Raw genomic sequence first — 14,074 nt, 5'->3', positions numbered from 1 at the left:
ACAAAACAAAAAAAAACTTTGTAAAAAACAAGTGTAACAGTAAAGGCAATATAGTACATATAAAGACTTAACAGATACTTTAAATCAAACACATATTCAGCAAATACAATAACAGCACATGTAAAATTATAATGTAATTTATAAATAAATGAATTATATTATAATAATTTAAAGAGCTTTACAAACTCTCACATTCATTAACAAAAAAACTGATTCAATGATTTGGTTTTTATTAGATAAAATACATATAAGTGAAATATAAGCGTGTGAGAGAGGGGCAGTGATTGATGTTATTATCCTTTGTGGCAGAAAGAATAAGCAGGTTCAAGTTTTATAAAGGAAGCAGTGTGGCCATGTTTAAAAAGATTGTAGCGAAACAGTAAATACAATAAACAACAAAAAACTCATCTGTTATAACCAAAAAAAAAGCAGGTTTTTTTTTTTCTGAAGTGCTCCATTTAGTACACTTCAGTTTAAAAGTGATGCTGAATTTACAGTGGAAACGTAGTGAAAATGAGACAAAAAGCTGACAGTGCTCATATATTTTTCAGTGGGAAAGCGACAAGCTCGTCAGATCACACACGAATTTCAAGAATTTAGTCTTGAAGGGAGAACTAGTTTCATACCCATCCAATTAATTCAACAATGATATGTTAAAGGTTAATCATTAGGGACCCCAACAATCTTGGATCTCAAGAACACATGTGAGAGGAAATGTAGCCTCCTTAATTCAATCAAACAGCTCTTTTAATAAACCACAGGGTTGTGTTCTAGTTTGGGAATTCCATTGGTCCAAAACACTACATAACATAGGTATGTCTCCAGTATGAAATGGTGTAAATGTAAATGTACACATATTCTTCTTGCAAATGTTTCTAATTGACAGTCCTATAATTGATTCGTCCAACGTCACTTCTTTCAAACCAATTATAATACACCTCTTGACCTTATCCTATACAGATTCATTATAATCCGCTGCAATGAGATCTATTGTTGGAGTTTTATCGGACTACTTTTAATCTGTATCTTTGGTGCAGAGAATGGTAAATGTCGGTGTAGTTGGAAACCAGGGCTTTTATGTAAATACGCTTGATCGTGACTTTTGATATCAAAATGACACATTTCACAAACAAATTGAGTCTATTGAACCCCGTTTGAAAGCAGAGGGTTGTTTTGTTTTGTTTTTTTAAATATATAAGAAGCTCCTGCGCTCTATAGATGTCTCACCACCATCTGATAGGATGTGAAGGCAGCCTCAAATTTTCAAAATGTCACACAGATGCCTGTTGGGAGATAAAGCTTTCTCAAGCAAATAGCAGCCAGACACACCAGTCCATGCTGCTGTCATGTTACAGGTTGCAAAGTCTAAATATATCCGTTTCACATCACAACAGCGTCTACGTGTACTTTTGGGTACTTTTTCTTCTTCCAATTTTTGATAACGACATCAATGTGAATGCAGCATGTTGCCGAGAGCACAATCACCCTCCCTGCAGCTCCACGTCGCTGCCTAATTAAAGAATCTGCAAATGGGAAAGTGTAAGTGCACGTGTTCCTGCGCACGTGGGTGCGTGCGTTTAGGTGTGAACACATTGTCACACCCTATCTGGCTGCTCATATGATTACCTTGTGGGGGGCAGGAGGGGGGGGGCTGTCACATTTTTGGCAACATGCGTGCATATGTGTGAAAGCGTGTCGATGTCTATGTTTCAGCCCTGGAGTAAAGAGTAAATATAGTAACCACGCTGCAAGTGTGCTTACGCACACGTTTGCGTATTCGGATGACCATCTGGTTGTGAGCGCGCGCATATGTGTGTGCGTGATGGTGCATTTTGTATGAGGAAGCGTTGAATCACACACAGCTTGGTGAAAAGTATGTTGGACCTCGTAGAGATGATCTGTGATTTAGCAAAGGTGTAAGCCCTCTGAAAATGTTCTTGTTGAGTCACTCACACTGTGCAGACGATGATACTGCCTCTGAGGAAACAGTCATCACACTCACACACACACACACGCACGCACGCACGCACGCACGCACGCACACACACACACACACGCACACTCAGAGATGAATGTACCACAGGGACTCTCACCTTGTTCATTAACGAAACTCTGTAAAGCATTAAATGGAGCCAGTGATGGGCGCTGCAGAGGGGGTGTGTGAGCGGGCTACAAGAGGATAACTCAGTGGCAGAGGAGCATCTTTTTCATCTACAAAGCGTGAACTGGAGCAGGATCAAGCGTTGGAGGCAAGGGAACAAAGGGGAAAAAAAACAACAACAAACAAGTGGATGGTGCAGGATCACATGTGGAGGAGCGGCTCAATCTCGACAACAGCAGACAGATATTAGGTCCAATGAGACAAAACCAGCTTCACGGCGTCTGCAAAGGAACGTCGTCTGTCATGAGTAATAAAAGCAGATTGTATAAATAAGACAATATTCGCAAAGCCGCAAGCCCACACAAATAGACCCAACTCGGAGGACTTCAAAAGCTGCAGCCTCGCTTTGAACTACACAAAGATCAAAGTTGGCTATTTGTTTTAATTTTACCCTCATATTTTATGTAACTTGGTTTATTTCGGCTGCTCACATATTTTTATATCAGTGGACAAAGTCAGCTCAGCGGGAGTTTTAATTACTTTTATTGCACGTCACATTTTTACATTTGAAAACATTGTGCCAGCACAGGACTGATTACATTACCAGTCGGAGCTCGACTCGAGCTACTCAACAAACTGTGCACTGTACGCGACTGAAGATCTGTAAAGACACATTCCCATCCAAACCTGAGGATCTGCTTAGAAGAATATTATTACATTGCCTGAAACCAGCGGCCCGATGTAATAAATGTTTCTGTGTGTAGAAACATATGAAAACTTGAATTCTCATGTTGAAGGTGATCTGTTAAATGGGTGCACTGATGATTGCATCTGGCAGGTGCTTTTTTTTTTTTTTCCAAGACGCAGTATCAGATCTTTGTGGCAGAATGTGAAAAATACTGGTTGGAGTATTTGCGATTTAATTCATTTCGCATGTGCAATGTGATTTACAACACCTCACTGCAATTGCTTGGTTTACGATTGCATCTGTATTTGATATGTTTGAAAGGAAGGGGCAGATTAGCTCACCAGTTTTTTTCTTCTTACCAAGCCATGCATTTATTTTTTGTTGTTGTTGCTCCACCATGTTGTCTTTGTAACAGATCATCCCCTATATTCCAGTCTTTCCATGTGGGCCGTAGGCTGCGACACACCCAAACCCTCACCTCATTACTTCTGTTTGAGAATGCTATCAATTACGTTAATTCTCTAACTTGGCCACCTACAAAATACTTGGAAGCCAAAAGTATGATCTGTTTACATAACATGCAATTTAGCTTTTTATTTGTGATGTATCATTAAATATTAAAACATTTTTGTGTGTGTATACAGAATAGCAAAATCTTCCCTAATAGCATTTGAAACCACCTAAAAAGGCTTAAATGTAGATGAAATTAAAAAAATGTTTTAAGTAGATTTCAGTTTGTTTATGATTGTTTTATTTGTTTAAGTTGTCAGGCAGTCAATAAGGCTCATTTGATGCAAGTTTCAAGGAAGAAATCAGTATTTCTGCCAACTTAAAAGCACATTTCCAGAACTATTAAACGTGTCAAAATATTAAACATTAGATCAGTAACATGAGACTGAAGAAGACTCAGAATATTCTGGTTCAAATTTAGGTTTGGGGACCTTTTTTTATATGCTTTTGAGGATTATATGTAAATTGTAGACATGAATTTGAGTGATTTTGACTGACTCTTTTTCTTCCCCTGGTTATGGACTGGCAACCGCTGCAGCCAGTAGAATGCCTTCATCAGCGGGGATCAGCTTCCTCAACAGTAACACTGACATAGATAAACCAGCTTCAGACAGTTTCAGTCCTTGAGGAAAGTTAATCAGCTGCTTAATTTAATACATCAAACTCATGTTAAAAGTTGACGTGGAGGCAGAAATCAACATGCAGATGGGGAAAATGTGTCAGAAATTAATTATTCATCACATCAGCGTTACCATCATGCGGTAATGCAGATGACCTCAGGGACTGATTTTTTTTTCTTTTTCTTCGTCTTCCATGTTGGATGTTCAAGTACTGATTTTCTGACAACACACTTTGGATCCAGGCAGGTGATTGTTATTCGTGGCTTGTAAAATCCAATCACTGGAGAAAGGATGATCCAGCTGGGACAAATTCACTTCCTATATGGTTCTGCTTTTGGCTGCTTTTCTATTAGAAAAGTAGACCAAAGTGACTGTGAAGGTTTTGTGATTGCATTTCGCTGTGAGCAAGAAACATTTTCATTGTACTGATCTCAAGTGGAAAGATGTTCACGCCTGCCTTGACGGCTGGAGAATTTATTGGGCTAAAAGGCGATGGACTCACAAGCACTTAAGGTATTAGAGGAGTAAAATCAAAGCCTAAGATATACTTCAACCACACTTTTTTCAGGGCAATCATTATAGGGTACTGCTGTTAAAAGTCACAAGTTTCTGATGCAAGAAAATGTAAGCCCGATTTAAATTGTGATGTAAACAATAACCATACATTTATCTTTTTGTATCCTCTTCATTGCTCTACAATGGTTAACTTTAAGACAAATTTAGGAGCAACAAGTCATTTAAAATTGTGTAAACCTAATTATTTACACTTTGGATAAACATCTTGTGAAATCAATACGTCGAAGCAGATACTTTACGCTGCAGAAAGGTACAATGCAATTCAATTAAATGTCATGGGAGGGACTTTAGATGTGATTAAAAATATTTCACCAGCAAACCAAAACATCAAATAATTCTAGCTTAAAATCTGATTGAAGCGGAGTTGCCAACTCCCATGCATTGAGAGTGAAACCCCTGCTAATAATTTGTAGATCAGGCAGTGCATAATTTGACATGAATTTCCATTAACATCAGACTTCGAAATGGATTTTATATTAAGAGATTTTGTCATTCATGACAAGGAATATACAAATGTATGATCAGAAAGTGGATGTCTTATAGGGAAGCGATCCTTATACCTGCTACACTTTTCACCCTAAAGCTAATTTAAATATAGTTAACTTACATACACACTCTTTTTTATCATTGGCTTCTTTTTCCAAATGACTATTAATAAGGTATACAAAGAAGTAAGGGTGGGAAATGGCTCATTTGCATGGTTTGGAATATTCATGTCAAACAACAAATGGAAATAGAGCTATTTCAGACAAGTGTTTTTCCCCACAATGGTCTCCTGACCCACCAGGAATTGATTTCAACAAGATATAATGATACTGTACACGTTTGCAGTACGGAGTACGGGCACTTTAATGTACCAGTGAAAAGATAGTAGTTTAAGTGAGAATCAGTGACTTCCTTAATGGGCTGTTCTCAGTTTGCGGGAGTGTGTGAGGGGAAAGTTCACGTTAAACTTCCCACTGGTATCAATTTAACACTGACCCGCTCTGTCCTCCGTGCTAATGATAAATCTATTAGCTTTCCTGTGTCACTCTGCGAGAGACGGATCCTCGCGAGGAGAAATCCGAATGAACTCTGACCCCTTCACCTGTCCTTCTTACGTCGACAAATTTCCTCAGTGTGGAGCTCTTCTTTGAAAGTGTTGATTGCATTTTTAAGATTATAGCAGCTTAGACATGAAGCTTGTGACGTGACGCATCCTCTAACTTGACGTCGTACAATAGGAGCTTAATCGATTAATCTGCCCGCACATAAACAGCAAACCCTCCCCGTCCTTATAGCACATGTGGACCGTGGTTAGATGAGTTACTGAGAAGAAGCGGCTGAGACACAGATAAGTGGGGGATGAGCAGTAGATATGAGGTGTAAGCAGGAAGAAATGAGAGCACAAGCTGCATAATTATGTGCAGCCGCTGTCTCTTTCTCCCCCAGCTACGACTGTGCTTCTCCAGCAGTCCCTGTGGAGACTGGTTGTAGTACTCCAGTCATGAAAGACTGCGAGCAGCGACAGAGCGCATCTTTCCCGCTCCTGGGGATCATTTCCAGGATCTTTGTATCTCTAGTAGCACAGCAACAGTACATCAAATTCTTCACCAGCACCAACGTGGATGTGAATTGTGCAGTGGTGAGACGTCTTCAGTTCTGAACCCATCTTTAATTTCCACTTTTATCAGCAGGTGGCTGCTTTGTGTTGACAAAGGATGTGACAGGAATCCGGGCTTATCAGCCTCTCATCAGTGATTCATAATCTCCCAAAGGAACATGGGAGGTCATTTTAATAACTCTTCTTATGGCGGCGGTGAGGAGGACACTGACATCCCAGCCAGCAGCATCTCAGGGGTCATTACATATGGAGGGAGGAGGCGGGAAAAAGAAGATGGGCAGAATAGATGTCGGCGATCTTAGTGTCTTTTGTCAAGAAGTAAAAAAGAGAAAAGAAAAGACAATCTTGTCAAGAATCTGGCAAGCGAGGCGCCACCAGGGCCTCGTTCTTCTCGTCTGCAACGCGATGCACGTTTACGAGATAAATTCTGTACAAACAAATCATCCATCATCACCTCTGCGGGGGTTGTGAGAGCTCCGTGGGGATTTGCTAAATAAAAGCACAGTGATCTAAAGGTCACGTGACGGCGGAGCGGTAACCTGTCAGCGGGCACAGGAACACTGACTCGCATGTAAACACAGCTCACAAATACATATTTATTGTGCTTTACTTAAAAAAAGAATACAAGTGGCACAAACAAGAGAAGCAGAAAGAGCTATCACGAGAGCCAACATGCTCACAAATATTATATATATTAACTCGAGAAACAGTTATACTACAAAATATTTCACTTGGATTTCTATGTAATTTTTTTCCACGCCTTGCCTAAAACAATCTAAAGTTACAAATTACTAATGTAACAGAATCTAAAAAAAACTTAACTAAGGGTGGAATTGCCCAGATTTGCCCCTGAACAGTCTGCAATTTTGTCTAAATGTGTGTGAAAATATATATTTAAACACACTTTAGAAGCCCATACAAAAAAACATTCATGAAAGTGTGCTTTATACAACTAAAACATTATGTAAAGAAAAGTAAATTACTCCAACCATCCATCTTCTATACTGTTTCATCCTGTTCAGGGTCAGGAGGCACTGCAATTCCAGATAACTGTGGATGAAGGCGGGCGACATCTGGACAGGTAAACAGTCCATCACAGGGAAAACGCACAGAGACAGATAGTCACACATACTAATGGCCAATTTACAGTCTGTAATTTACGTCAAATGCAAGTTTTTAGAAACTGCAGAAAACCCAGTACCCACATGAAGACCATGCAAACTCTGCCCAGAAAGGCCAGAACCATCAACCAGCATTCAATACATGAAGTGTATGTATATGAGGAGGAGCTATTTATCATTTCTCCATTCACATGCTGAGAGCAGTGGTGGAACTGTTTACATGTGTTTACTGTTTTACCATTATTTACAAGCACGTATTTTGTAGGAAATAATAATAAAGTGAAGCATGGTGTGGAATGCATAATACAAACCATATTGGTCGATTCCCAATTTTTTTTATTCAAGTTTTATGTAAATTTTATATCAGTTGACTGACCCAAGGTCCAGCGTCTATCAAGCAGTTGAAGATATTAATCATTACGGGAACACAACCAACAAGCAAACGCAGAAACATATTTTGACAAACCTGAAAGGTGAGTATACGAGTGTTTGAACAATAAAGAAGCAGCAACAAGCTGGAAGCTTTGTTCTCCATTCAATGGAGACATGGAAACAAAACAAAATCAATAGATGAGGTTTATTTTCTTGAACTGGTTGTTGGCAGGAGTTGCCAGTTTCTTTTTTTTTCTTTTTTTTATTCCTGGAACACATCTTGCATCTCAGAAAGTTTGTTTAGCCCCTCTCTTGTTAACAATTTTCGAGAATCATACAGTGAAGCTAAAAACAGCAATGGTTTCTTTTAGAGGCAAGCGTACAAAAGCCCTGATCAAACCTTGTTAATGAGGACAAGAGTGATTTAACTGCCACATGTCGGCATTAACACCGATTGAGAAGAGTAGCAATAACTTTTATGTTATTGTTCTCAGGGCGTTTAGCTGCCACCTGCCTCGTTCAGACAGTTATAGTCATAATATATACACTCTGTGCTAATTAAGATCAAGATTTATTTTAACAGGCAAAAAAGTCAATCAAGTACTTACAGATTTAATCACTCGCTTAACATTCCCATCAGTGCAGCCTGTGAATCCATTTGTATTGCAAATGGACGTGCCTAAAGACTATTTCATTAAGTGCCCTGTCTTCTATCAAACTCTACTTCCTATTCCATTATTGGAAATCAATATCAGAGAGGTGGGAGGACAGACTTGTGCATGCTTAGCAGTCACACTCCGACCAATCCCAGCACACGGGCCGGTGGGAGGAGGACTACGGACACGGGCATGAATGATGTGTTGATGGGAGTTAGGAAGGGAGTGCTTCATCATGGTTTATCCTCAGAGGCCATGTACCAAGTGGGCCGGTAGAGCCGCGGTCCATCAGTTGGTCCCGGGGAAGCCGACTCGCACCTGGGCCACTGCTCGTAGTGACAGGAATAATTCACTGGTAGCAGGTGAGCACACAAACACACACACACACACACACACACACACACAGAGGCAACAAGGACTCGGAGCCATCAGAGCGCGGGTGATATGCCCACCGAGGAACACAAGTCACGTTTTGTGCACACCTTCAGTGCTTCCATACGAACGCAAACCCCGGCCGTGGAGGCAAATCTCTGGAGCCATGTGCAATTTTACACAAATGAGCATTACATTTGTGCTAATGTGTGCGTGTGTATGTGAGTCACATATGACGAATGGACTCAGGCACACAGGCTCTTTCATCATGGTGGGCTCATGAGAGCACTCTGGCACCGCCTCAGGGACAGAAACCTGTCCAATGCTTCCTCCCACAGGAGGGCACCTTTGACAACCAATGAGACAAGTAGAGAGGACGGACAGGTTTAATGACTGAGGGAGTATTAGCGTGACTAGTATAAAAAAATCATGTCAGCCATGATGGCCCAGATTAGATGGTTTTAAGCTGTAGGAATGCCAAATGCAGGGACGGCACATCACTGCTGGAACGTACAGACTGTCACTTACAATCTACAGCTGAGGCCATCTGTCTGTTTTCATTATTTCTGCAACAGCACAAATAAAGAGTCATATAGCATCAAATGGCAATAAATTAGAAAATAAATGAATATCATCACGCACATAATTGTTTGTTAGTCCCGTACAGAGAAAAAAATACAGGTTTTTATTTGTAGTATAAAAGGGGGCAGTTGCACTAAATGAATGAATTCTAGGACATGGCATCATCTCAAGAGGACAAGTTGGACATTTGGTGAGGTTCAAGTCATCTGCTTGTTTTATGGTTGAAGCTGAAAATAGCCATATGTTAATATCTAAACCTTATAGACAATTGATTTTAATTAGCGTCACTGGGGTTGGAGCGTAGCCTGTCAAACATTTCTAGAATGACTGGATGCCAGTCATTCTAGATAAGTTTGTGTTAATCCATAAAACTCTTTTGATTTAAAGTATTAATGATATACTACTTATGTTTAACGAAAAGTCAAACTAGACCTTGGAGGAAAACAGACACTGTGATGTGACTTTGAAAATGAAATAGTCTGAAATCAATAACACGGAAGTGGCTGATAATTTCATACATTTGATACCTCGTTGGGTTGGTGTTGAACAGCAGAGTAAAGGTCACAAAATTAACTGGAAGGTAAACAAATGAATGAGTTGCAAGCACAGCAGGCTGCCGATGTGCCTGTGAGCACATTTTCAACTGCTGGTGAAAAAGCCCTGACATTTATATTTCCCCGCTGTTTGAATATTTTAACTGTCCGAACAACAAATATAATCTGTGCAAAGATGATCTGAGGCTTTTTGCCTGCGGGTGTCCTGGTTGCCCCGCTTAGGTCATGACACGCAGCACCATCTCGTGACGAGACAGTCCTCTTGGCTTGCTACCAACGCCCTGCAGACCGAGGCCATGTGTCTGCTCACTTGTCTGTGAATAACCGCTCCCCCGTTGCCGTCGCCTTCACTCCGTCTTTTTTACTCTTACTCCGTCATCTGATTCGTGTCTCCCCCATCTCGCACCCTGATTGTCGTCTCTCCGCCTTGCAACTGAGCTCACTCGCTTTGAGTTTTTTTTTTTTTTCCTCTCTCTTGTTTTTCCCCGGCTGCCCCTGTTGATGTCACTCTCCTTTGGTGATTTTCATTTCAGCAGCCCTCTCTTTCTGTCTCTTCTCTGTATCGCGCGCACTCAGAGCCTGCAGCCAGTATGACTAGCCCGGTTGATGAGCGACAGCACTCTTCCAGTGTCTCATTCATGAGGGGAAGCAAATGCTGACCAATCATTTACCATTGCACCAAAGGAAACGGCACTAATGAACCACTCAGCCGACAGACTCCTCTCAGAATCCCAAATATCACATCAACTGGAAACAACTAAATTCACACATCAAGAGCTTTGTCAACAGAGGAAGACTGCTTTGACCAAAACACAACATGTCTCCACAATTCATCTACTTTCATAGACTTGCCGACATTTATTCGCTCAATAATTTAAGAGTACCACTCGCCTGGGTGTGTCAGTGGCTACAGGGAATTGGTCAAATTTGCAAATTCAGACCAATGAACTCAAGCTGAACTTGCCGTTGCGGACATGTCCAAAGGAAACCCTGAGACTCAGGAAAATGTCCTTTTACAAGATGTGAAATTGTGTCCAATACTGTTAACAGGGTTGATGTGCCTCTGTGGCTGAAACGCTCATGAATAACTGCTTGTTCTGAGGATGACGAGAATGACTAATTCAAACTAGAATACACGACATCCCAGCATGTAGTCGAATGCATAAATCATAATTGTCGTGACCTTGCTCTGGTGACTTGTTTTCACTTCTATCAAGTTGTGAAAGTGACATCATACTTCACAGAGAAAGATGGGGTGGGGGGTGGGGGGGAGAGAGAGAGAGAGAGAGAGAGAGAGAGAGAGAGAGAGAGAGAAACTGTGCTTGAGCATGGATGAGGCACACCTGTGTAACACCGTAAAGCGGGGAGAACAAAGACACCAGCGTGGAGGAGTACGGTGGAAAATTGTGAATGACAGCATTGTGGACTTTTTGAGGTGCCGTATCCTCACCCTGCTTTGATGATCAAAGCCTCTACGCCGAACTAATAGCGTCCCTCATGGTCGCCTAACCCTCCCATCATGTCACTCAGAGGGATTAAAAAGCTAAAGCCCCCCCCACCCCCCACCACCACCCCCCGCTTAGGACCAGAAACCACTCACTGGCTGCAAAGAAGAATTCATATTCTGCAGGCACATGTCAGACATACATTGCATTTTAAAGGTACAATATATTGTATTTCTGTATACGCTAGATGGCAGAGGTGAGTCACTTGATGTTTCAGTCTGCCCTCAATGTGCCTCTTCCTCATTTGGCCATTCATGATGTCCAGGAGATTTGTTGACGATTATTTTTTGCAATCCAATTCAGTTGTGATATTCCTCTCTTGCTGGATGGAGATCGAGGACAGACGAGGTGCTATAGCTTCTCACTACACCATCTTGTGGTTCAATGTGGAAGTGCAAGATTAGATAGTCTGGAGGCAGCTGTAGCGAAATACTAGGTTTTTTTCAGATGATGTCCTGACAACTGATTCTCTTCATGTTCTTGATTATTTTAGGTTGCTTTTGCAACTATTATTATATGATATACCTGTTTAAGCTCTGTAATATACATACAGAGAGTAGAAATATTTCCCAATGAGGGTGTGTACACAACCGATAAACACTAGCAAGAATCACATCATGAATAAACACTCTTAAATCAACACACTTACCTCCCGATCATAGTAGAGTGTTGCTGCACTGCAGCCTCCAGGAGGCGCTCCAGGATGGTCCATTCTCCCATGGTTAGAGTTGGGAGGCATCCACCGGGCACAGGAAAATCAGGTGGTGCTTCCCAGTTGGCAAGGGAAGCGGCGCTGGAGGTAAAGCCCTTTAGCGCGAGTCGTCAAGTCCACTTGGTGGGTCGAGCTGAGGTAGGGAGTGGATGGTAAGGTCTGAAGTCAAGAGAAGCTCTGAAGATGCTCAGGGAGACCCCATTGTTGTCACTCGCTCTTCTCTTCAAGGTGCTTAAGCTGCGGGTGAAGCTCTGTCCATGCACTTCCACACGTGAGCACGTCCTCCCTCGGTTCCCTCCTCTGGGCGCCTCTGACCCCGTTTACCCGCTAAAACAGCTGGTCTGTCATATGTTCTGGCATTCACACACACACACACACACACACACACACCTCTGTCTGACAGAGATACGGCCTCTCGTCTACTTCTGGAGAGTTTCAAGGAGCTGCCATAGTTTGTGCAAACAACACATCCATCACTAACACCCCGCCCTCACACACTCGCTCCCTGACAGCATCTTGTAGTAACTCGTGTCCACACAACTCATGTGAGCCTCAGCGACCGAGCGTCTGCAGCTCTGCTCGTTCTCCTCTCCGCCATCCCCCTCATTTCTCCCTTTGTCTTTCTTTGGCTGCTTTTCCAAAAGGGGATTCCGTCACGGCCACCTCTGTTGCGCCTTCGTTTTCTCTCTCTTGTTTGGGTTCAACCAGAGCAGGAACGAAGCATCGCACTCTTCCTCCTCCGGCGCCCTCACTCCGCCAGAAGCCGTTGCAGGAGTCTCTGGTTTCTCCACTCCTCCTCGTTCCTCGCCGATTCTTTCCTTTCCCTCGCTGGGATTCTGTCAGCGTGCTGCACAGGAGGAACCTCTCCTTCCTTCTCTTTCCTTCATCTTGGGGGTTTTTTTCTCTGCCCCTTCCCACTTGATTTCTCTCTGTTTGCAACCTCCACCTGCCTCCGTCCCTCTCGCTCTCTCTCTCTGTCTCTCACTCTCTCTTTCCTCCTCTCTGAGCCAGTAGGCAGCCAGACCGAGCGTGCGTCTAGAGGATTAGAGAGAGGAATCATCTCTCCGCTCCTCCCCCCTCACGCTCCCTCTCACTCACTCTCCATCATCACCGTGTTTATCCCCGCGCCTCCTCTTCCTCCTCCTCTTCATCTCCCACCGCTCCAACTGCTCCAACACCACCACATGAACCATCACCCACCCCCCCCCCCCCCTCCTTCCTCCACTTTTCTGTCACACAACATTTTCCACCTTCTTTCATGTGTGTTTGTCATCAGCTGCACCCTCACCTCAATGCGTTGAAACCTCCAGTGACTGCGAGGGTGATCAGTGTCGCTCAGCGCTCACACAGACGTGAGAGGCAGCGCCACACCGGGGCTATGCAAGGATACAGAGTCGACACAGGCAAAGTGTGTGACGGAGCCAGAACGTGATGAAATCTGTGTATGTGTGTGTGAGATGGAGAAAAGGCATTAGTGACAGCCATCAAGATCTAGAGCAATTTACTCAGAGGATGCTTTCCCACACTTCAAACACACACAGTAATCGTGTAAGCGGATCATGTGTGGTCAAACAGCAGCCGTGTGTTTTCGGCATCAATCTGCTTATTTCTTTAAATTAATTCTGATAATTGTTTTACTTATGAACTTGACAGAGAACAACAGGCGTGCGGATATACCTGTTGTCAAGCCTGAAAATGCTCAAGTTGATTCAAAAATCTGGATGTATGGGAGGAGTTGATATACAGTTGTTGTTGTTGTTGATGTTGTTGGTTGGACAAGTTTGTACTTCCAAGCCAACTTTGGCAGTTTGTCTATATTTCTGTAAAAAAAGTAGTAAGCCCTGCTAAGTCCACCAATTTTGAATTGCATTTTAAAGCATGCACAGTCCTGTGCAGAGATAGACGTGAGGACTTTTTTTTTTCCATACTTCACCTTGAGCACAGGCTAGGATTTTCAAGACATGAGCGAAAAGTATGCTGGACAGCTGCTGCATCCTACATTCTGCCACATTCTTCTCCAACAATGCAACACAATGCTTGCTGGATTATTTTGGTGCTATTTTTACCGGCTCAGAACTTACCAAAAGCTTATATGCATTAAG

General features: G+C 42.4%; 1 protein-coding gene across 1 annotated transcript in view; it reads right to left on the bottom strand.

Annotated features, from left to right (window-relative positions):
- gjd1b (gap junction protein delta 1b) overlaps positions 1–11,980 on the bottom strand; it is a gene marked incomplete at both ends in the record, with an annotated part of 23,451 nt that extends 11,471 nt beyond the window's left edge. Inside the window, one exon of the mRNA XM_080512470.1 lies at positions 11,910–11,980. Within this exon, the coding sequence (XP_080368596.1) occupies positions 11,910–11,980 (71 nt within the window). The remainder of the gene's footprint in view (positions 1–11,909) is intronic.
- Positions 11,981–14,074: the final 2,094 nt, after the last annotated feature.

This window comes from Blennius ocellaris (assembly GCF_963422515.1).
Source record: "Blennius ocellaris genome assembly, chromosome: 2".
In the NCBI taxonomy this organism is placed as follows: domain Eukaryota; kingdom Metazoa; phylum Chordata; class Actinopteri; order Blenniiformes; family Blenniidae; genus Blennius; species Blennius ocellaris.
The sequence above is the reverse complement of the archived record's forward strand: the minus strand, read 5'-3'. Positions and strand labels throughout refer to the sequence as shown.